This window comes from Rhipicephalus sanguineus, chromosome 5 (assembly GCF_013339695.2).
Source record: "Rhipicephalus sanguineus isolate Rsan-2018 chromosome 5, BIME_Rsan_1.4, whole genome shotgun sequence".
NCBI classification, from domain to species: domain Eukaryota; kingdom Metazoa; phylum Arthropoda; class Arachnida; order Ixodida; family Ixodidae; genus Rhipicephalus; species Rhipicephalus sanguineus.
In genome coordinates, this window is record NC_051180.1 from 184,683,813 (window position 1) to 184,707,407 (window position 23,595).

The 23,595-nt window shown below is 44.5% G+C and overlaps 1 protein-coding gene across 4 annotated transcripts in view; it reads right to left on the bottom strand.

Annotated features, from left to right (window-relative positions):
• Nucleotides 1-628: 628 nt before the first annotated feature.
• The window catches only part of LOC119394510 (protein roadkill), a 253,116-nt gene continuing 230,149 nt past the window's right edge, over nucleotides 629-23,595 (bottom strand). For 3 of the 4 annotated variants that reach the window (XM_037661823.2, XM_037661818.2, XM_037661824.2), the window contains 8 exons: nucleotides 22,167-22,288; nucleotides 20,939-21,090; nucleotides 19,600-19,727; nucleotides 16,016-16,193; nucleotides 15,624-15,802; nucleotides 7,306-7,448; nucleotides 3,591-3,754; nucleotides 629-2,488 (listed from right to left, as the gene is read on the bottom strand). In XM_037661823.2, coding sequence (XP_037517751.1) covers nucleotides 3,607-3,754; nucleotides 7,306-7,448; nucleotides 15,624-15,802; nucleotides 16,016-16,193; nucleotides 19,600-19,727; nucleotides 20,939-21,090; nucleotides 22,167-22,288 — 1,050 coding nt within the window. In that variant the 3' untranslated portion in view covers nucleotides 629-2,488; nucleotides 3,591-3,606. The remainder of the gene's footprint in view (nucleotides 2,489-3,590; nucleotides 3,755-7,305; nucleotides 7,449-15,623; nucleotides 15,803-16,015; nucleotides 16,194-19,599; nucleotides 19,728-20,938; nucleotides 21,091-22,166; nucleotides 22,289-23,595) is intronic. The other variant, XM_037661821.2, reaches the window with a different exon arrangement.

Sequence of the window (23,595 nt, forward strand, 5' to 3'; positions counted from 1 at the left end):
GATGACGTCAGGTACCGAAACATACAAAATTGCCGTCTCTGCATCACCAACAGAGCCACAAAGCGAGCAGCCAAGGAAACGTCGATATATCTTGCGCAATTACGCGAGGAGAAGTTCATACTATGTTGTGACATCAGGGGACAATAGGAACCGAAAGTAGCCTTTTAAAACCCACAATTACTTTTTTCAGGCTGCACTCATGCGTACCAGTACATTTTCAAGGCCCCGAGGCCCCTTCAAGTGAAGTTTCACTGTATATCGGTTGTAGTGTCCACATCACTCCAGCACTGTTTCAGAGCAGCATTCATTGTGAACTTGTTGCTTAATGTTTTCTCATTTTTCAAATTTTACAGGTAATTCTTGCAAGGTATTTCAAAAGAAAAAGCTTGCTCCCAACAGCCTAACTGAGTATAACTTTCACATGCAACGAAATGCAATTTGTATCGAATAGGCTCTGCATTAGATATGGATTGAGAGTAAGGCGAATGCTTATCTTATATACAAGAATTGCTTGTAGGCAAGGACAAACTGGAGAATAGAGCCACAGCAGAGGGACATTGTGTGCACCAGTTCACTGCAAGCTAGAGGAGGCTGCAATTGAACTAGGATGAGGAAAATAAAAAGGCACGAGGGTTTGCATTTGTTTTATTAACAGGGTGATCGATTAAAAAAAATGTGCTGCAACACTGTTCTAATCGTGCGAAACATTCATCTTAACTTATGATGAGTACTACAACCACGTCTTGAATCACTGAAACCAAAATGAAAATCCTAAAAAGAAAAAAAGAAAACATTCACACACACATGCTCGGATGCTATATGCTGCACATTAAATGCTTGTCCTTCCTATGCCCAGAGGCTGAGAAGAGGGGTGCTAAGCTTTGGTTTCCTTCACAGCAGAACACGACCATTTCACACTTGTGTGGCAGCCATTGTGTAGGATAAATGAACAAACCCCGTTTTGTCCGTTCATCGGTGATTGGCAAGTTCATGAATAAACACAGAAATTTGTTTGCTATGTACAGGACTGACTATCATGAGGTGGTGGGTGGAACCAGGAAGGCTTTGCAACCTAAATCTTCACAACAAAGATGCTCGCCGTCATCACGAATGACCGAACTCTGCGCAGAGTGGTGTGCACATAGGCTTGACCTGTTCCGTCCTTTCAGCGCTGCTAGCGGCGCACCATCGTCAACCCCATTTTATTCTGCAACACTGTGTGTGTCTGGGGAACAAAATTTTGGCAACGGGAGGGCCTTGACGGGTGTACGGCAACTGAATAGATCAGCTGACATCTTCGTTACATTTAAAAACTCAACCTTGTACGCTGTATTCTGTGAAATAACATTCTCTTGCAAACCTCAGGATGCCTTGGTGGCATTGCATAACGTTTGTGGCACCTGGATACAAGAATGGAATGGCTCATCTAATGCAAGCATTTAGATGAAATGTCTGCACCCTTGTCACGTCCTCTTCTAGGAACCAACAGAGAAAAAAAAAAAACTGCAAGAATGCTCGAGGACTTCTTTCCACGTAAGCTCAGAGAGGCCACCCACCACCCACTCGCGTGTGTTTGCATAAATTACTTTTCCTCACAACAACACTTGCTTTGTGACAATTGTAGGAGGGACAGGCAAATGTAAAACGTGTACACACGCACACAAAGTAAAAACAAAGGAGAGTACGGGAGTCATTTCATGCAAGAGAAATAAACAAAGGTCCTTCACAAGTGTCCTTTTTTCCTAGTTTTGGTTTGTTTTCTTTACACGCAGGGAGTTCCTTCCAAGATGCCCACATTCTTGCATCACATGGACAGTCAACTTTCATTCGCCAGTTGCAGACTTGTGTTGCTTCAACAAAAATTCACATGCACACACACACACACACACATGCTCACTGGCACGTCAACACAGATGATGTCGGTGAGGTTTCCCCAGAGGCTAAAAGTCAGCTGCAACACCTGACGTCACCGGCTCCGAACACCTTGCACAGTGGCAACGCTATCCAAAGTTGTGCGCATGGCTTCGTCTGAGAACTGGGTGGGGGTACTCCAGCACTTGTGGGTGAAAATCCTTCTGCTTCGCACTTTCCAAGCTTTCTTCTTCAGCTTCTTCCCTAATTGTTGTGAGCCAGAGTCTGCAAAAATGGTCCTCGTCTGCTGCATCTGTGGGGAGTAGATAAAGGAATGGAACACCTCTACTGCACCACACCAGGCTTCAAGCTCCAATGCTGCTCGAGTTGTTGCAGACCCTGCTTCCCACGGCGAGATCCTAGGAAATTGACTGTCAAGAGGTTTTCATCTATGCCGGAAGCAGAACAACTCCACCCTTGGTGTCCACAAACTGGGGAAGGCCTTGCTGTGATGTCTTGTTGACGACTAGCCAATGTAGTGCGGTGCCCAACACAGTCGCATCCCGTCTTCTTCCACGACGAGGACAGCAAGCTGACTACACCTCAAACATATCCGCCCACTAAAGCACGAGCAACGCTGGAAAAAAAAACAACAACAATGCAGTGAGTACAACCGCATCTTCTAATTACAGTCGAATCTCGATAATTCTAACTCGAAGGAGCCCGAAAGCTTGTTCGAGTTAACAGAAGCTTAAATTAAAAGAAAGCTCACTGAACTGAGGATTTACCTACAGTGGCACATGTGCAATGAGTGAACGCACGAGTGGGAAGTACACAATTTATTCGTGCTTATTTGCTTTTCGAATGACACCATACCTATCATTAAGAAATGTAGTCGGTTATGCATGTCTGCACATGTTTTCCCGCAACGCAATGAATCGATGAACACAACCATAGGCACCGCCACGTCTTTTAAGGCATTTTCGGAGCGCAGCACGTTCGAATTAACCGTCACAGATGCTTGCGCGTTCGAATTACCGGACGTTTTCGGCCATTGAAATACACATAACTTTGCCGGGACCGCAGTGCCAGTTCGAATAAGCCGCAAGTTTGAATGAATGAGATTCGACTCTACTACAATTCGCAACATCAATAAGGCTACTCCCACTTGCACAAAACCACTTGTGCGAGTTTTTCTTTTTTGCATTAGTTACAGTGTACTACAAGGACACTGAGATATGCAGTTTGCACATCTCTGAGATGGACAGCTTTTTTAGTGCTGTCCAGCTTTCATTGCTGCTACCCTTTGCCTCAACCACATTTTCTGTTTTTGAAGCTCTCTTGTCATACAATGTACTGAATACAGTTTGTAGTCAGCATTGTCTCCTTTCAGTCTGACCCGGGAGCTTTCTTTTATTTCGTGACAAAATTAGTAAAACCACATTTTCTGTTTTTGGAGCTCTTTAGTCATACAATGTACTGAATACAGTTTGTAGTCAGCATTGTCTCCTTTCAGTCTGACCCGGGAACTTTCTTTTATTCCGTGACAAAATTAGTAAAACATCAGCCTATGTGTGACACTGCATGCGGAATTTGTGGCCTGCTGACGGCAATGAAGTTAAATGAGCGTCCACTCCTCGGTCTTCAAGCTGGTTCAAGTGACAAGCCTCTTCTACAGTGGGGGTGTGTGCTCACCACTGCTGATCTGTGCATCAGTAGGAATGGTGAAAGGAACTCACCTGCTATGCTGTGTCCCTAGGACTGCTTGATGCGCTTGCGGGGTGGCCCTATGGGCGGGATCTGCTGGGTAGCCAGGGCTCGGAAGGCCTCGGCAATCAGGTGCGGCTGCCGGTGGATCATGGTCTTCCAGCCCGCTGTCTCCATCACATCCGTGGCATGCCTGCTGGCAAGAGCCACATAGGCCGCAACCACCACAGTCAGCACCCAACATCGGCTTGTTTTCACAATTCATTTACTCAGTGCCAAGGACTTCACATTTGGAGCAATTTTTGGAGCATCTAATTTCACATTCTGGAGTGCGCCAGAGAAGCAAATTGCATTTTACATTCAAACACCTGAACAACTTCTATGGAGTTCCTACGAAGGGCTAGATAACTATTTTAATCCATTGCAAATCTTTTGGAGGAAATGCTCTTACAATCACTCAAAACTAGGGGTGTGCGAATATTCGAAAATTTCGAATCACGAATCGAATAACGTTCTGTTCGATTCGGCACTCAAATTTATTAGTGCACATTTGAAATACCGAATCTTTTTTCGAATAATCAGCAACAAAGAAAAATGCTCGAAGCAACAAGACATTGCAACAGAGAGGGTAACTTTTCTTGTTTTCACCATCAAATACGGCCAATAATAATAATAATAATAATAATAATAATAATAATAATAATAATAATAATAATAATAATAATAATAATAATAATAATAATAATAATAATAATATCTGGGGTTTTACGTCCCAAAACCACGATATGATTATGAGGGACGCCGTAATCAGTGATGCTACCGAGGACTACTTCTGATTTGGAACAATTTTTGGAGCACAATTGCGGCTGCTCTGACAAGGAGGCATACTTTTATTAATGAGATGACATTTTAAAAAATCCTGCAAAATATTCGAATTGGGGCTCTAACATGTACTCACGAGCTCGAAAAGGCAGGACCTTTTACGGGGTATTTACCGCAAGGGCGATTACAAACCCGGATGTGCTGGTGGAAGAACATTAGGAAAAAGTTCTGGATGAATATACATGGATAAGCAATATTCGAGGAAATGCGTTCCCACCATTCACGTGCTCTTCCATGGACATGGAGCATGGAAAATTTGATTATTGCACGGAAAATTCGATATCTATTAGTTTTGGATGATTTCATTCCGCGATGTCCAGAAACAGAGGTTAGAGACATTTTAGCGGTACGCATATAGTTACTGAACATTGCTTTAATTACGTGCCGTGAGACGGCTGAAACGAGCTATCAGCAGCGTTTATGGAACAGGCGACGTCTGCCGATGAATCGCCGAAACACTTCCTCGCTACCGAATGGCCTAGGGCCCCGAGCCTCTGCGGAGGATGCATTTTGCCGTCGAGCCGACTTGCACTACGAAAGCTGTGTCGGCACCGAGCATGGCGTGAGGGCTTACTTGGGACGCACGCGCGAGCGCTGTTTATTCAGCGGAATAATTCTTGGTGTGTGGTTGTGACTTGGTGGCTCCAAGATCAAGCTGAACATGTTTTTGACGAGCCGGCGGTGCGATTGTCAGTGATAGACGCCCCCCAAACCCAAGACTCTGGCGCAGTTTGGCGCAATTTAAGTTAATTTTATCAGGATGGCGCAGTAAATCCAATTTGGTGCACTTTGGCGCAGTTGGCGCAGGAATGGAATCACTGTGTAGTGGAGGGCTCCGGAAATTTCAACCACCTGGGGTGCATGCAGCCCATGTATTTAGGGACTGTCGACGCTATTTTGATCACAGGGTGAAGGTGCTTTTCTTGAAAAACTCCAATGTCACCGAAGCAACAGTGTCATCAATCCCACTATATTCACCATGGCATTCATGATGATGTTAACTCGTGAAAATTGCTTAATATCTATGAATCAGCTTTATTTAAAACCTGCTGACAACGTACTATACTGTAGTCACTCCTACATTTCAGCCTGCAGTTACAACATATTTTAAAGGCTGTAGTTGCTGCTGTATACAAGCTTGCCTCAGTTTAAATATATTTGTGGTATTTTTTGTCTGTTGAAAGTAGTCATGTTCCTTTGTTAAAGTTTGTGAATATTTGTTTCAAATAAAATGTTCTTGGGCAGTTTTGAAAATTGTTACCTTACCAGTCCGGTTGCCTTACTGTTCAAAAACTATTCAAAGAGTATTCGATTTGTATTCAGTGTCATCACTATTTGATTCGGTTCTAAAATTCACTATTCACACACCCCTACTCGAAACTATTTCACTCAATAATGCAAAAATCAGGTCAGTTGGAAGTTGTGGAATGACCTCCTAAGCCTTTTTTTTCTTGACACAAGCAAATAAACAAAAATACTGGATCAATAAAATTATACTTTGTGAAATGACAATCAAAATACTATTATGTGGTTATCACAAAATACAGAGCTCCAGCCACTATTGTTAATAAAATATTGAACTTTAAATAGCAGAAGCAGCAGGTGAACAACGCAACATGCAACTGCTTCAATGCCAGATGGGAGATCCCAGCCGCATACGTGAGCTCTACCACTAGGTTCGCTAAGACACAAGGTGACTTCACTAAGCCAGCCAACCTCCTCTCCCTTCTCTGAGCCCTCTCTGCGGTGCAGAGCTTTCTTGCAATGCTTACAGACAACCTTTTGTGCATGTGCCAGGTTGCCTAGAAGACAGATCCGTTGCAAAAAGACATTAAGCTGGCTTCCTTGCATTATGGTGAAGCAGTGCCATGAAATCACCTTCTGCACTGAACTTTGCACTAAAAATACAGCAAATTCTTTAAAAACTTTATATCAAATGTAAGGAAGACAGCAGCGCTCGGGCACGGGTGCGAGATCAGCGGGCGCAAAGAGGAGAACGACGAAGAACAGAATAGAACAGCCGGCCTAGCGAACAGGTGTTGTGTCTATTTCTCTCGTCATTACACAAATAATACAATATATCCAACTAATTCCCCCTTTTTTCCCCTTTTTTGCAAGTTTGGTTTAGCTGCACTGCCTCTGCAGCTCTTCATGCAAAACACCAGATCATGTGCTAGCGCAAGGGATGAGTGGAACCAAATATGCTGCTGTGTAGAGTGCTCTCATTCTCTGCTGCTCTGGCAGAGAACACACGGTGCACAATTGCCTCACCAGTGTGGAATTTGGAAAATGCATTCTCAAACACAGCATGCAATTGAAGCATTCACCAGACACCAGCATAATTCCCTCTTTAATGCCTCAGTATGCCTTTGTGAAAGTAGTGATATTTTGTTACATTAAAATGCCTTCATTATATTGAGGTCTTCAACAGTGCTCAGGTTAGAAAAAGTTGAATACTTCATTATATTTATTTTGTTCTATTAAGGTTGTTATATTGCGCGTTAACTGTACCGATACGTGCTTAAAGCCTCCATGCAGTAATGTGCCCAATAGGCACGACAACACACTTGAACATTGTAGCTCATACCCAGAGCAATGGTATACTTTGTTTTTTCTTGCGGCAGCTTTGTCCATATTAATTAGGCTCTTTTTCACTGCCTGCGTCCAATAATCTGGGTCCACAGAGACGCTCCCTTCCCATCACTGACCTTTCTCAAGTAGCAATCAAAGGCCTTCCACCTTCTCAGCCTGCAGTAAAGGCCTTCAACTTTCTCAGGTTGACGACCTTTACATGGCTGGTAACCACGACATGGGCAACAATCTAATCGTACAAAAGTAATCAAAGAGGTCAGCAGAGATGCTCACGTGTTGATGAAGTCAATGGCATGTGCCTTCAGCTGGTCTGCGCTGTGCATGTCTGCCAGAATGAGCACCTCCGCAGCCGTTTCAACCGACAGGTTTGAGCACAGGGCCTCCTCACACATCACTTTTAACCGTTCCAGGGCATACTGCGTGCAAAGAAAACACAAAGTGTTCTTATCATTGCTTGAAATTAGAACAGCCTACAGGGTTAGTTGCTTCACACTTGACAAACAGACACTTTATTTAGACAAAACAATAAAGATGAGAGTCCACTACCTTTTGTCCCAGCATTTAAGGTGTGTACGTTCATTAAATGGGAATACAGTAAAGCACCCCTTTGGGCTAGTTGGTGGTTATTCGATGAGGAATGCTGCACAACACTGTTATGAACACCCTTCTTTATACACAGTTGTATCCATCATGAAACTTTAAGACAGGGAATTGACACAGGGAAATGGATGAGACAGTGCAGATTTATCGTTCCATTTTGCTGTTTTTTTTTGTTTTTTTCTGTTGATAGTCTCACCCCTTTCCTTGCTCCCTCTACATCATTCTGAGTGAAGCCTCAGGCTGTGCCTCGTAGAAGAACAAACAGTTGATAGTTTGCGCCAACCTTGATGTTGCGTCTTCTTGCCTTCCACAAGTGTTGTATACAGCCTAAGCAGCGCAAAGTTTCGCAACGTATGTTCAAGTGGTAACTGTGTGCACTGCCCTCACATTGCTGGCTGAAGATGTCTCGCTGTACAAGCTATCACAATGTATACAGGTGATCAAACAGGCCTGGTAATCATCTGGCAGAGTCACGCAACTGTGAAGTTTTCAGGGGTAAAAATGTGCCCCTGCTGCAGTCACGTGTTCCCTTTAACAGTGGGCTGCACTGTACGTCGGCATGCAGTCCTCCCCACCTTGCTATCACTAGTCGTTCAAGAGTTTCTACTTGTGCACCCAGCCCTTCACAGATTCTCATTTCCTTAGGGGGGTTAAAGGAAGCTTTCAAAACACTCTCAATGAAGCAGTTTTTGCCGTCATTAATAAAGACAAATCCCCAAACTTGGCTCCCAGCTGCGGACTCCCTTGTTTGGGCAATGTTAAAGGGGCCTTGCAACACTTTTTCAGCACGGTCAGAAAGCTCTGCCGATCAGTAGTTGAGGCTCCGAAGAACACCCGAACCAAACGTTATAGCGCAGCACGTGGCCTGGAATTTACTACAATTGATTCTCAATGTCAGCGAGAAATCGTTCCCTCTTCTCTCGACAAATGATACCATAAGCCCAAAGTCCACGACCATTGGCTGATCTAAGCGCTGTGAGCTGCATAGTTACTGTGGCTGCCATGTGCCCGTGCGCCCACTTGCGATCACACTGAAAGTGTGCTGCGCATTCGAAGAAAAAAAAGAAGAAAAGTGCTCAGGGTCATGACGCGTGCTGATGGCGGGATGCATCTTCTTACCCCCTTGCCATCCTCCCCCTCTCCCTGCATAGCTTTCAGCGCGCTCGTTAGTACGAAAGGAGAGAGAAAGCGCTTGAAGTGTGCAACAAATCCCTCCGCTCGTATTTGATGGCTTCTAAAACTTTTTTCCGGCAGTCGATTCACGAGGCAACAAGCTCTTTTACTGAAGCCATTCGACGATTACTTGGAAAGGTGTTGCAGGGCGCGCTTGTAGACATAAAGTGCTATATTATCCAAGCTAGGGTGATGAGAGCTTTGGCGATTATGTATGAGGGCTATTTTTTTTATCTCATACCCGTTACACACTCAGATCAGAGCTGCGACCTCATGCGGTAGGTGCATACTAAAGAAATTGCAAAAAAAAAAGGCAGGAGTTGGGGGAAGATGGAAGCATGCGATTAAAATATCCATAGACAGGGGTGTGCTTGAGCCAACGTTTCGTCAAGCCGACTTACTTATTCAAGGCTGCAACTGCTTAGAAGAAATTGCACAACATATGCGCACATGTAGTCATCAGATTATCACTGTGGCTTTTATTTGGTGGCCAATCGGAAATCGAAAAAAAAAAAGGCCTCGTATTTTCATGTGCTGATATCAAATATGAACTCAGTTTTTATGTATACCATACCATTAATTTTTATATTTATTCATGAAAACTGCAGTTCTTCTGCCACATATGCCTCAGAAATTTTACCGAAATGTTCTGTGTGTGCATTTATTCCCCTTGTAACGTTGCACTATGTATGAATATCTGAGCAATGAATACTTGCTCTAAGGAAGGTATGTTTTGCGTTATAAGTATTTTCAGACAACTGAAGTTTAAAATTTTACAAGAAAGAAATCACGAATTTGAGAAATCATCATTTTGGTCCACATTGCGATGACATTTACACCACATGGTGCTGCAATTGAGCATCAGCTTTATACCTCAATCGAAAGAAAGTATACTTCTGATATGGCAAGTTTTATCATTACGTTTCTTGTTTCAAGGAAGGAAATAATGTTTCAAGTTCCTGATTGACGACCATCTTCCCATTTGGTCATACGGCAGCTTCCTCATTGAAGTTCCAAATTGCCTTCAATAGGGAACTTCAATGCAGTAATATCATTTAGCTTAGAACACGTTACACAAACACCTTTGCTTAACACTTTCCTGTCCGCAGGAAAATAAGCAGTTTTTGGGTGGTCTAGTAAACAATTTTTTTACTGCTACACCAAATGCTTCATATTATAATGTAGAGTATCAATTTGTAGCAGAAGGATTGTTCTTTCTAATGGTATTATTTGCAAGCAAACATTTGTTAAGAATATTTTGTAAAAAAATACTTAATGAAAATATTTGTAACAAAAACGAGAAAACGCCGTAAAAACATCGATGCTGCTTTTGAACAACGCAACCTAAAAAAAATTGCAAATATACATTTTAAAGAAGAAGGCTATATACAACATTACTGCAAATATGAACTTTCTATCTGTAAAGGGTAATTTTATACAAAAAAAAAATGTTAGCCATGGTGGCTATCCTGCCACCGCACAAAGCAGTTGCGTGATGTGGTGAAGCACAAGTGTGCGGAGAAAACGTTCGTTCTTTGTTCAACTTTCCTTTCTTGATAGCACAGTTTGCAGTTCCTGTATCTTTGTAGCTTCTGGGTCTTGTGCTGTTGATCCTTAGAGGCACTTGTAGCGGGAACAGCCGCAGGAGCCTTTGGATGTTGTTGCTCATCAAGTTCCGGGGCTACTTGACGCACTTTCACCATCCGTGCTAAAGTCTGATGAATCAAAGTCATCTCCCGAGTCTTCGCTGCTACCACCATCACAAAATTCTGATGCAGACTCATCGGAATCCGTTGAAATTCGCCGTTTCCGAAAGGCAGCTACGCGCGACGTCGACGCCATGTCGAAAACTACGAGCGCTCGTCAAGCGGCGCGATTAAAGGGCGCTTTAAAAATCCCCCCGCGGCGAAACAAGGAAACACAAAAGCGAAACTAGAAAAATAGTTATCCTTTTATGCGCTGGATAGCGCTAGCTGTCCGTAAGCGCTCCGAACGCTATAAAATGGTAATTGAAACCATCAACAGCATACTGTTGATGAGTATAGGCGCGGACAGGAAAGTGTTAAAGGGGTCATGCATGAACCACTTTTCCAAGTAATGATCTAATGACCTCAGTATCGGAGTTGACTGCCTCCCGAATCGATTGCCGCAAAAATTTCTCGAATCCGTCAAGAATGAGCGGAGTTACAGGGGTTTGGTGCATGCCCTCTGCACTTTCTCTCTTTTCTCGTGCCAACGAGCGAACTGGAAGCTACACAGGGAGGGATGGCGCGGGGGAAAGAAGTTACGTCAGCGCGCGTCATGAAACGCGATCGCTCTCCCGCTCTCATTCGCATACGCGAGTGTGGCTACCGTGTAAAGTTAGCAGACCGAGGAGTGCGGCGCTGACAAGTGGCGGCACCCCGTGGCAAGAAGCGCATATGATCCGAACACCGCTCTCGATTTATGTCGGCTATCGGCCAATGAGGATGCTATGTCTCTCGTGATGTGGCGAGGCAGATACGCGACGTCAACCGGCCCACCAACGAGAGTCAGAACCGGCCTCCGTTTGAAAAGAGAGCGCCTGAGAAAACAGCAACTTCGCGCTCCGCTTGCAGCCTTTACGCGGCGCGCACGACTGCAATATTTGGCTGAGCAGTTCATAGGCGTGTCCCCAGGATGATGTGTTTTTTCAACAAGCCCAAGGGGTGCTTCATGACCCGTTTAATATGTAAACCAAATTTGGTATTGAAACGAGAAATGATACTCTCAGAATACATTTTCTGACAAACAACACTCAGACGATACTCGGTGAAATTCGGAAGGCTCCCACGTGCCCCAAAAATTTTTTTCTCTCCAAAGTATTCTGGGAATTCAATGTTTTAAATGCTATAAATCAGCACGATTTTTTAAATATACATTTGCGATGGCCACCAGAATTTCTAGGACATAACCCCATTTGGATGAGAAAAAGCACCTTTATTATTTCACCATTTCTAAGAGCCGTCCCAAAGTTACATGTGGCACCTTCTTGCACTCGCTAAACACCAGCAAGACGAGAATGATCACAAATGAGTGTGCCAAAGCTGAGAAAAGCTTCCCAGAAGATAGTAAGGCTACAAAGGAACAAAATGTGCTGTGTGCCACCACAGCTAGTAGCCCCTTCCCAATCTTAGTATGCTTTTCCACATGACATCAATGTACTGCAGTGAAAGTGAATTGGGAAGCGTTCTGCACACAACATACCAAGGCCAGAAAATTTTAGGACTGCTGCCCTTTGGTATTACATTTTCATAGGCCATTTACTGCTTAAGGGGGGAGGTGGGGACTGAAGCTGAGATTATTTTTGTAGTAGAACAATGAAATTTGGCATGCATATTGGGAAGTGCACTGAAGGACTATTTACAAAGTTTCATTAAGATATCTCCAGCAGTTTTGACATTATAAATTTTTACTTGCATCATTGTTGTACCAAACTTGCAGAAAGCCTGGCGTGAGAACAAAACATGGTAAAAGCCCTAAGTTGCCCTTATATTTTAGCCATAGGAATGGTTCATGCTATGACATTTTCCAAATATTTTTATTACCCCGATCTTTTTTTACACTGAACATTACATCCATGTTTGCATAATGCATTCGTTATCCTCATGTCAAATTAGCTAAGGAGTAAAAGAGCGAGAGAATAATTAAAAAATATAGGAATGTCATAGCGTCGAGAATTGACTAGGGAATACAATGCAACAGACCTCATGAAAATCCTTCAAGCCATAGTCGTGCTACGCTTTCTCCAAGCGATACAGTCGGGTCGAAACACACTTCTGAGAAAACGGGCCCTAAAGTTGCACAGCCACTACATGTAAATCAAAATGCCCTGGGGCTGTAATATTTAGTGTCTTTGCTTGCACAGGTTTTCTTATGTCCTTGATCTTTCATTTTTCTGCACTACGTGCTTTCCTTTTTATTTATTGATTATTTTTGTCAGCTCTTTGGAGGGTGAGCCTATCAAGTTTAATGCCCAGACTTGCACATTACAAGTCTGTGGCATGCAAATTTAGGTGTGCTGTGGCAGTTATGGCCAAGACATTGGTGGCACAGGAATTTCTGAGTAGTACTTAATGAAGTGAGTTTGGCAGATAAAAATTCGTCCACTCCTTTAAACACGTTCATTTGTCACACCAGCCTTGATACGCTTCATCATTCACTCGGTCGTGGTAATGGTAGTCGGCAGGGTTGCCAATGGTGGCTACTTTTCGCCAAATTGGCGAACTTGAGAGGCCCGTGGTGACCTAAAATTATGAATGGCAACATGGCGAATTTTTGGCGATTTTCGGCTTAGGTCTCCACTGAGTTATGCATCCTAAGCTCAATGTCTTCCCAACAAATGAGCGGCAACATTCTCTGTATTTTTCTTGGTTTTAGACCCACAAGTAGAATGCGCACATTACGCGTCATTCGGTATGTCCGTCCTGTAACTCGTGTGTATCTCCTCAATTCATCTAGATGCAGGAGGTACTGGAACGTCCCCCAACGACATTCCAGCAAAATGTAAATCGGCAGACTGCCTTGCAAACCGCGAGGGGGCAGTGTTTGACCATGTATAAGTTTATGGCTTTAGGTGCTTGACGTGTTGGCCGCGTGTTCCGGCCATTTGTTCCTCCAAAGCTCCAGCTGCTCTGAATAGCTTGGCGACTTATTCACTGTTGCAGTACCCCCAATTCAGCTCGTAAAGACAGTTTTGGAATAGGGAAGAGAGGTGGATACGCAGCTATTTGTGCAACAAAAAAAATATTTATTGAGGCATTTTTTACTGTTCTCGGTGAGCGTGTGCAATGAAAACAATTGCTATATAACATTTGACATTGTCTACCTGTTCATTAATAACGCCTTGGATTGACACGTGTAGATATAAGTGACTATAAGAAAAGGTCGGTGCCGTCCGGTATCATATTAGTTCACACTGAAAACGTGCAAGACTCACTAATGATCGGTTCCTGTAAGAATTCTGTTGTGTTACCTTCAATAAACCTTTTAATCCTTTTAATTCATATAAGGGTACGTCAAGCTGTCTACAAACAAAGCGTTCACGGTTTTCGCTCAAGGTTTACCACACTTTTACCTTTGAAACGAGCGGACAGGGATGGAAGGATATCATGAGCGTTTCATTCATTCACCCTTGCGCCACTACGCACATCTTGCGGCTATTCGGAGAAGCAGCACCATGGACTCCCATGGTGAAGCGGGCGATACGACTGGCATTGAGAAACGTCAGTATAATTTAAGTGTCTTGGATGGTACTGTAATCTACGGGGCTATACGTGAGTAGAAATTTTTATTACTAGGTATGCGCACATATATAGAATGGCGACTTTTTTGGTGAAATATGTAAAAAATGGCGATTTTTCGCAACTTTTTGCTCGTTGTTTGGCGACATTTCCTCGAAAGTCAGTGGCAACCCTGGTAGTCGGCGAGGCTTTCATTATTTCAGTACATTTACAAAAGCTTGCTGCGATACCATGCATGGCTTGAAGCTTGCCTGAATTACATCACCACTGAGTACTCCTTTCCCCGCGAAGTGCTCGGCCGCGGGGTTCGGGAAGTCAGTGCCCGATATGCTGGGTGGCGGCATTTGGTGGCGATGCGCTGCAATATGCCAAGCCGCAGTGATGAAACATCAGCGTGCAATATGCTTGGCCTCGCATATTGGGGCACCGACGCGTGAAACTGTCGCGGTGCTTCGAGTGATCGCTGTGCGACGAACTTGAGAAGATCGAGCGGCCATGGCCGTGGGGTCCGCGGCACTACTGATGCCTCAAATGCCGATCAGCGATTCTGAGCTGCCAGCGGGCGATATCATTAGTTGCTTGCAACAAAGCGCATTGCGGACTGTTCGCTTTCGCATGTCTGCTAGCACAATGTTCTTCCCCGCAAAGTTCGAATTCGTCGGCGCCGTGAATGTAGTTATCATGATTTAAGTAGCGCACTGACGGACGAGGACAGAGAAAAAGAAGGTGCACAACACGTAGTTAGGCCTAGCCACGACTCCGAGCAGTAAGCACGGTCGCGGTGTGCGCTGCCGCGGTGCCTGATGTTTCAAAGTTAGTCATGTTCAATCACGAGCACAAAAAGTCGTCCCGCGGTGGTCTTCGTCACGAGGTCCAAGATGCCGACGGGCCGAACTTCTAACCCCGGGTCCCACGAGTGAACGCAATACAGGTCTGAGACGTGCTTCTGTGATGTTTGCGACGAGCGCGTCGGGCTATCGCAGTCTGATGCACAATCTGATGATTGAGCTTCCGGGTGCAGCGACTAACGCGCAATTATCGTCGACCAGCGAACACAAAATGAGTGCGAATTCGACAGCCGTGACGCCGCAACCCGGAAGCCGCAGATCACGCACACCGGGAGCGACCATCGGACCAATGGCGAGGCGCGCTGGAGCATCATGGCGGCCGCGGCCAATCGGGGGCCTCGAAATGACCTTTAAATGTTTGCTTTTTGTGCACTTGGTTTTAAATGGACGAGCCAGCTGATGTGGGGAATTTGAAGACTGCGAAATGCGCTTTCAGACGAGCCCTAGATGGCGGTGCTTGGTCGTTCCGTTGCGGAGCTATAATTTTTTGAAAAACGCATTCTTTTTTGCGATTTCCGCGATAATTTTCGCCACCTCAGCGGGTGCAACAATTTTTAAAAGCACTTTGTGGTTTTCAGCGAAGATATTTTAGAATTAGATAGAAAAAGGGCTACAGAAACTGAAAACGTGATTTTCAGAAAATAGATTTTCTTGCCATTTTTCGCGACTTGATCCCCGCGTCCCCCCTTAAGCAAGTGGGGTGCCTGACCTTATCAGCGGCAGCCAAGAGGTCGTCGGCCATCTTGTCAAGGTTGGGTGCTCGGCCAGTGTAGATGAACCGCAGCATTTCTCGCAGCACCTCGTGGTCCATGTCTGTTATTTCCACTCTGTTCTGCTTCTTCTCTTCCATCTCGTGCTCAAACATGGCCGCAAATACCGGTGAACGGGCTGCACACACATCAAAAAAAAAAAAAGAAAAAGAAAAGGCTTTCCACCACGGAACTCATAAAAATTGTTTGATGAACGTACAAGTGTGATCGGGGACCCGAATGCCAGTGTACTTATTGCTGCTGTTTTGCAACACACTTTGTCAAAGTGAACAGACACAAGTGTAGTTATGGCAAAGAGCAAATCAGCGTAGAAGGAAGCATGCAGCCATACCTGCAAGAATGGCCTTGTGCGCATAGAATTCCCGGCCATTGACGCTCAGGATGACGTCGCTGAACTTCTGGCTCTCAAAGAGGTGCCCAAAGTCGTCAGACAACCGGCACTCGGGGACCTTGAACTGGATGGCGTTATTCTGCCCGGAGATGTTCACCGAGTCCGCAACAACGCTCACCTTGAATGTGGATGAGAAGGGATGGCATTAACACAGAAGTAATTTCTTCAACATGCCACACTGACAGGCAAGGCAGACCATTGCTAAATCAACGTCAACTGAGAAGCAATTTATACAATGTGCAGTCATTGCAATGGTATCGTGAACGTCTGCATTTACGTCAAAAGTAAGCATTGTTCAGCACAATTCTGTCATGGTAACAGCAGCAGTCAGAATTCAGACCAGCTACAGATCTAAATTCTCTGTGATCCAAATTTCATCCACAACACTGTCCAATACACTGACTGCACCAGCAAGTCTGCGTCATTATAAATGCGTATGCACTTCCATGCCGGCTCAATGAAAAAACTGTCCATTCGTCTGTCTGTCACTGTCACGTAGAACGATTGCCACCATAAAAAAAATAAATGCATAAAAGCAAATCTTTTTCCCTTGGGTTTGAAGCTGGACCCCACGCTGCAGGAGCAAGTGTCTTTACCCCTAGGCTATACACCCATGCTTGCAAAATATTAATATATCTGACCAACATGAATGCATGGTACCCATGGTGCAAAGCAAATGTAGAAAGGCAATACTTTCTATGAAGGATTTGTTGAATTTTGTGGAAGTGGAATAAAAGCCACCTGTAGGACTATACACATGACGAAAATTCTATATTTGCAAAATTTTGATGCCAAACACGCATTTAAGTGGTCACGGGATGCGCAGCCATGGGGCCGTTCAGGACACTGACGAGTGCTCGAGAGAAGATGAAAGACGCCATGACGACACTGCCCGAAAACAGCGTTCCAGAGATGGCCGCTACCTACAACAAAACGCAATGCTTAAGCACCACTTAGACAACTCTGAAAGGAGATTCTGCGTGGCATTTTTTAAAGAAAAAGTATGATCATTATGCGAGTAAACACATTAATTTAACAATTGTAATGCGACAACAAAATGCACGAGGTGAATGTGGGCTGCAGCAGAAGAAATCTCCTTTTAAGTTATGTTTAACATATCGGATGAGCGCAGAAAGTGTTACACTTCAGGGGGGAGGTGGGGATCGAGGCTGAAATTCTTTATTTTTTGTCGTAGAACAATGAAATTTGGCATGCTTATTGGGAAGTGCACTGAATGACTATTTACAAAGTTTCATTAAGATAGCTCCAGCAGTTTTGACATTATAAATTTTTACTTGCATCAGTGTTATACCAAACTTGCAGAAAGCCTGGCATGACAACAAAACATGGTAAAAGCCCAAAGTTGCCCTTATATTTTAGCCATAGGAATGGTTCATGCTATGACATTCTCCAAATATTTTTATTACCCAGATTTTTTTTTACGCGGAACATTACATCCATGCTTGCATAATGCATTCGTTATTGTCATGTCAAATTAGCTAAAGAGTAAAAAAACGAGAGAGTAATTAAAAAATATAGGAATGTCATAGCATAGAGAATTGACTAGGGAATACAATGCAACAGACCTCATGAAAATCCATCAAGCCATAGTCGTGCTACGCTTTCTGCAAGCGGGACAGTCGGGTCAAAACGCACTTCTGAGAAAACGGGCCCTAAAGTTGCAAAGCCACTACACGTAAATCAAAATGCCCTGGGGCTGTAATATTTAGTGTCTTTGCTTGCAGGGGTTTTCTTATGTCCTTGATCTTTCATTTTTCTGCACTACGTGCTTTCCTTTTTCTTTATTGGTTATTTTTGTCAGCTCTTCGAAGGGTGAGCCTTCAGGTTTAATGGCCAGACTTGCATATTACAAGTCTGTGGCATGCAAATTTAGGTGTGCTGTGGCAGTTATGGCCAAGACATTGGTGGCACAGAAATTTCTGAGTAGTATTTAATGAAGCGAGTTTGGCAGATAAAAATTCGTCCACTCCTTTACACAAGTTCATTTGTCACCCCCGCCTTGATACGCTTCATCATTCACCCGGTCGTGGTAATGGTAATTGGCGAGGCTTTCATTATTTCAGTGCATTCACAAAAGCTTGCTGCGATACCATGCACGGCTTGAAGCGCGCCTAAAAAACATCACCACTGAGTGCTTATTTCCCCGCGAAGTGCTCGGCCGCGGGTTTCGGGAAGTCGGTGCCCGATATGCTGGGTGGCGGCATTTGGTGGCGATGCGCAATATGCCAGGACGCAGCGATGAAACATCGGCGTGCAATATGCTTGGCCTCGCATTTTGGGGCGCCGACGCGCGAAATTGTCGCGGTGCTTCGAGCGACCGCTGTGCGACGAACTTGGGGAGATCGAGCGGCCGTAGCCGTGGGGTCCGCGGCGCAGCTGCGGATGCGTCAAATGCCGATCAGCGATTCCGAGCTGCCAACGGGCGATATCATTAGTTGCTTGCAACAAAGCGCATTGCGGATTGTTCGCTTTCGCATGTCTGCTAGCACGATGTTCTTCCCCGCAAAGTTCGAATTCGTCGGCGCCGTGAACGTAGTTAGGCCTAGCCACGACTCCGAGCAGTAAGCACGGTCGCGGTGTGCGCTGCCGCGGTGCCCGATGTTTCAAAGTTAGTCATGTTCGATCACGAGCACGAAAAGTCGTCCCACGGTGGTCTTCGTCACGAGGTCCGAGATGCCGACGGGCAGAACTTCTAACCGCGGGTCCGACGAGGACCGAGACGTGCTTCTGCGATGTTCGCGAAGAGCGCGTCGGGCTATCGCAGTCTGTTGCACGGTCTGAGGAACGAGCTTCCGGGTGCAGCTGCTAACGCGTAATTATCGTCGACCAGCGAACACAAAACGAGTGCAAACGCTTCAGTAATTCGCGTGATTTTCGACAGCCGTGACCCCGCAACGCGGAAGCCGCAGACGACGCACACCGGGAGCGACCATCGGACCAATGGCGAGGCACGCTGGAGCATCATGGCGGCCGCGGCCAATCGGGGACCTTGAAACGAACTTTAAACGTTTGCTTTTTGTGCGCTTGTTTTTAAATGGAGGAGCCAGCTGAGGCGGGGAATTTGAAGACGGAGAAATGCTCTTTCAGACGAGCCCTAGATGGTGGTGCTCGGTCGTGCCGTTACGGAGCTATAATTTTTTGAAAAACGCTTTCTTTTTTGCGATTTCCGCGATAATTTTCGCCACCTCAGCGGGCGCAACAATTTTTAATAGCACTTCTACGTGGTTTTCAGCGAAGATATTTTGGAATTAGATAGAAAAAGGGCTACAGAAACTGAAAATGTGATTTTCAGAAAATCGATTTTTTTGCCATTTTTCGCGATTTGATCCCCGCGTCCCCCCTTCAGCTCAAGAGAAAGGTAGCCCAATATGTATTTTGTAGCAGTAATTCATGTTTCCATTGACCTATGATTATTTCCAACAACTGCAACAGATGTCAGCTCCACGATAATTGTGTCAGCAGCAGGGTGATAAAAATTGGGTCATGCAACAGACGATGCACACCTCGCAGTAGAGAGTAAGCTTGTCGTCGGGAAGGAGTCCGTTGGCCTCGTCGAGCAAGAAGTCTCTTCGAATAAACTTCTTGAAGCCCCAATCCTTGCCTTGAACAAAGCGGTACGCCCTTTGACTCTCTGCACAAACAGATTATGGTACCATGAGGGCCTGGAGATTTTTTCCCCAAAGCTTATCACAGAACCACTGAAAATGTGCCAAGGTACTAACACTACACGTTCCAATATATATGCAATATATTTAGTAAAAAAAACGTTATTACAACACTTTCAATCGCACAAAATCAACAAAAGAGCAGTACATAAAATGTTACATCTCGCAGTAATGTCGGGCTTTTAACACGTGGCTATTTGGCGATATGCAGGTTGAAATCTTTTAAAAGGATGCTCTGCAAGTGGCCCTGATATCTTTGCATGGAGATTACTTAACGCTTATAAAAAAAAAGCAGGAGTCAGGGGAATATGGAAGCTTGCGAGGAAAAATTCATAAACAGTGTTTGTGTGTTGGAGCGGACATTTCGACAAGTGGACGTCTTCGAGGCTGCAACTGACAAGTCCACTTCTCGAAATGTTGGCTCTAGCACACAAACCCTGTTTACAAATTTTTCATTAACACTTATAGGATAGGTCGTTTTTGAGATGGCACCACAATATTAAAAGATTTTCATGTTAGGCAAGTGACATTTCAATTCTTTTAATGCAAAAGAATGCATGTAATATGTTGTTTTTTCTTAATGCTCCACACAAAGGGACACTAAAGAGAAAAAAAAACATTTTTCTCATATTAGTAAATTACTGCTTCAGAATTTCAAAAGCACAACGCTTGCTGCAAGAAGACTCTTGGCAAGCGAGAAAACGCACAAAAAGAAAATGCGACGGAACTTTGAAATTCCCACAGAAAACACCGCGACATCAAACATTTTGACGGCATCCACTAGGTCACATGTAGTTCTCAATCGGCAAACATGAAGTACATTGTCCTTTGAGGTGGCCATAGACTTATATGCCAAGCTTCAAGAAATTTCTTTGAGCCATTGTCGCCAAATAGGAAAAGTGCGCTTTAAAATCCGTGGCATCACGCACGAAGACTTCGGCGCAAAATTTATAAATGAAACTTTGACCTTGATTTTCTCCTATTAATAAACCTTTGGTGGTGAACTTACGAACAGTGTTTTCAGAGTACAATTGACTATCAACCTAAGCCGGTTCATTCTTTCACTTTATTGTCCTTCAAAGAGAGAGCTTAGTGCTAAGAAGGCAACACTGCAGTCAGTGACTGGCCTGCTGTGCACTTTTCCATGAGCAACATGAAATGAGGAAGCATGTCTCACCCATGGCCTTGGTCTCTTCCCGCTTGGCGTTGAGGATGGAAAACTTGAACTTGGCACGGACCTCACTCTTGTTGCAGGACACTAGCAGCAGGTACAGGGACAGGTAGTCCTTGCTCTCCTCGTCCAGCCCCTTCGGATTCACCCTTAGGCACCTAGTAGGTGTTGGCATCATTCGTCACAAGTAACACTCGTACACCACAGGCACTCGATAATCTACAGAAGATCAATATTATTTCCCTCAAGGCCTACCCGAGATTACACAAAAGGGCACGTTATCACACAAGGTAAACACACGAAATCATTTTCTTAAATTGCGATCATAAATTCAATTGCGACTACAACCACAGCCCGAATGTAAAACATGTTTCATGCCACAGGTCAAATATTTTTTTCTGCAATGTACGAGTTATTTAAAAAAATTTTGAGGAAGTACACCACTGCACTTGCTGAACTTGTGGAGCTCTGACACAAGACGTGTTTCTGGGTGTTGTGATATTTCCTATGCCACATGCACTCCTTTCTATGTTTTATGTTACCGCCTGCTTACACGTGTTACTACTGCCTTGAACAAATTGTGCCAGAATGTCTGGGAATGCACCAGATTATTTTAGGATGATCTGTTAGGCTTGAGCGCAGAAACCCGAACAGCTCAGTCTAATGTCGGTGGCTCCCTTGGCTGCTGCATCACGACCGTTGTAGGCGACAGAGGGGCTGTCATTGTCTCGGTGGTCAATGTGACGGTCTTGGGCTGCCTGGTGTTTTTGAGAAGGAGTCCATACTCTGGCTGTAGTCCCTTCTGCTGGCGGCCAGTTCGACGATCCGAACTGTCTTCAGTGTTGCCTTCTTTGCGGCTGGGGTTGGGGTCAAGCCTAACAGATGATCCTAAAATAATCCGGAACATTCTTAGACATTCTGGCGCGGTTTGCACAAGGCAGTGGTAACACGTGTAAGGGGGGCGGTAACATAAGACATAGAAAAAAGGAGTGCGTGTGGCAATATATTCCCCATTTCATTCATACTGATCATCTACCACTTCATGTGCTTCATAAGGAACAAACTGGTTTACCTGTGAACTGATCTATGAAATAACACAGCCTAGAACTACAATCTAGTGTCGCTTCGCACATCTTTGTACTTGCAGTGTTTCACACTCGACATTTTTGGTTGTGTGCATGCAAACTGTGCGTCTACTTCCACATGAACAAACAAAGGAATGGTGCAGGCGTACCACTTCAGCTTGTCATTGGCCCCCGCAGAAAATGTCGAGCTTTTGAGCACCTCTCCCATCTCTTCGCGGCAGAAGCTGAAGTTGTTGATGGTCCACATGTAGGAAAACTTGATCACTTTCACCTGAGCAACAAAAAAGAGAAAAGGCTTCTGAGCACATCCCTTGCAAGCAGTGGCATATGCTCCTATGTCACGCAATAGGTGCTGGTTGATGGCATGGCATGATATAAGAAAGGCTGACAGTTTGAACCAAAGTACCACACCACACTCTTTCTGAATATGTTCAGCTACAATATGCAGGCCTTTGCTGTCCCACGCAGCACACAGCCAAGCCGAAAATAGTACAGTTTCATGCTATGCCAGAAGGCACATGTGGTCCATAAAAAAAAGGGTCTCACACACTGTTTGGCCCAACAGTGCTGCTAGCCATAAGATGGAACACAGCCACCACGTGTAAGGCAGAGTGCGATTACATACGAAAAGGGCAGCAGCCTGTGCTGTGTTTATAAACACTGATCCCAGACATTTTCAGAGAGGACCATAATTCTTCTATGCCCCCTCTTCTTCTGTGGGAGTGCTTTGCAAGCTTGGGGATTGGTATTTTACACAAACACCATAAGTTGGCAGTTTGTACTGTTTGGTGAACTTGAATGTACACAAAGAGCTGCTATCCAACATCCTATGTCACGTGAATGTTTTCTTTAAATAATAGTCTTGTCATTAATATGACTACAAAAGTGATAGCATGAGTGATACAGTAATGTACCAGACAAATTAACTTGCAAGCTTTATCAACTATATCAATTGCCCTTTTTTTGAATGCCTCTGACGTGTTTATTACATACAGTACATCACACGTGCAGTGCTCCTTTTTGTAGGTGCATCAGTAGAACATTGTCAGACTGCAGTTTAAACAAATTTCCCGGAGGCTTATGAAGGTGCCACAGGTACCTTGTAGTCTGGGAGAGCTTCCATAACTTCGCAAAGTAAAAGTGAAAGTATTGCCTCTAATTTAAAGCAGAAATGGCTGAAGAAAAAAATACATAAAAGAAAAGTAGCTGCACTGTGTGCATGTATGTATGGCAGTCCATTATGCTGTTTAGAGGAGATCTAAACAGACTATGCAAAAATGTGTAAATGGAGTCACCTGGCCTCAACATATGCATACAGGTATACCGGCAAGAAGTTCCGTATACCCACCATATCACCCTAGACACCATTCATTTCAATCAAAATGTTCATGAGAATTGAAGGCAATAATCTCAAGAACCCTGTGCCTACCATAGGCAGGAAAAAAATGTGGAGCTCACTCAGACTCACCCATGGAATATATTTTGCCCTTAGGGCTCACTCGGACTCAACTCACCAAAATTTTCCTCAACCGGACTCAGAATCACTAAAATTTTTCTCAACCGCGCTCACTCTGACTC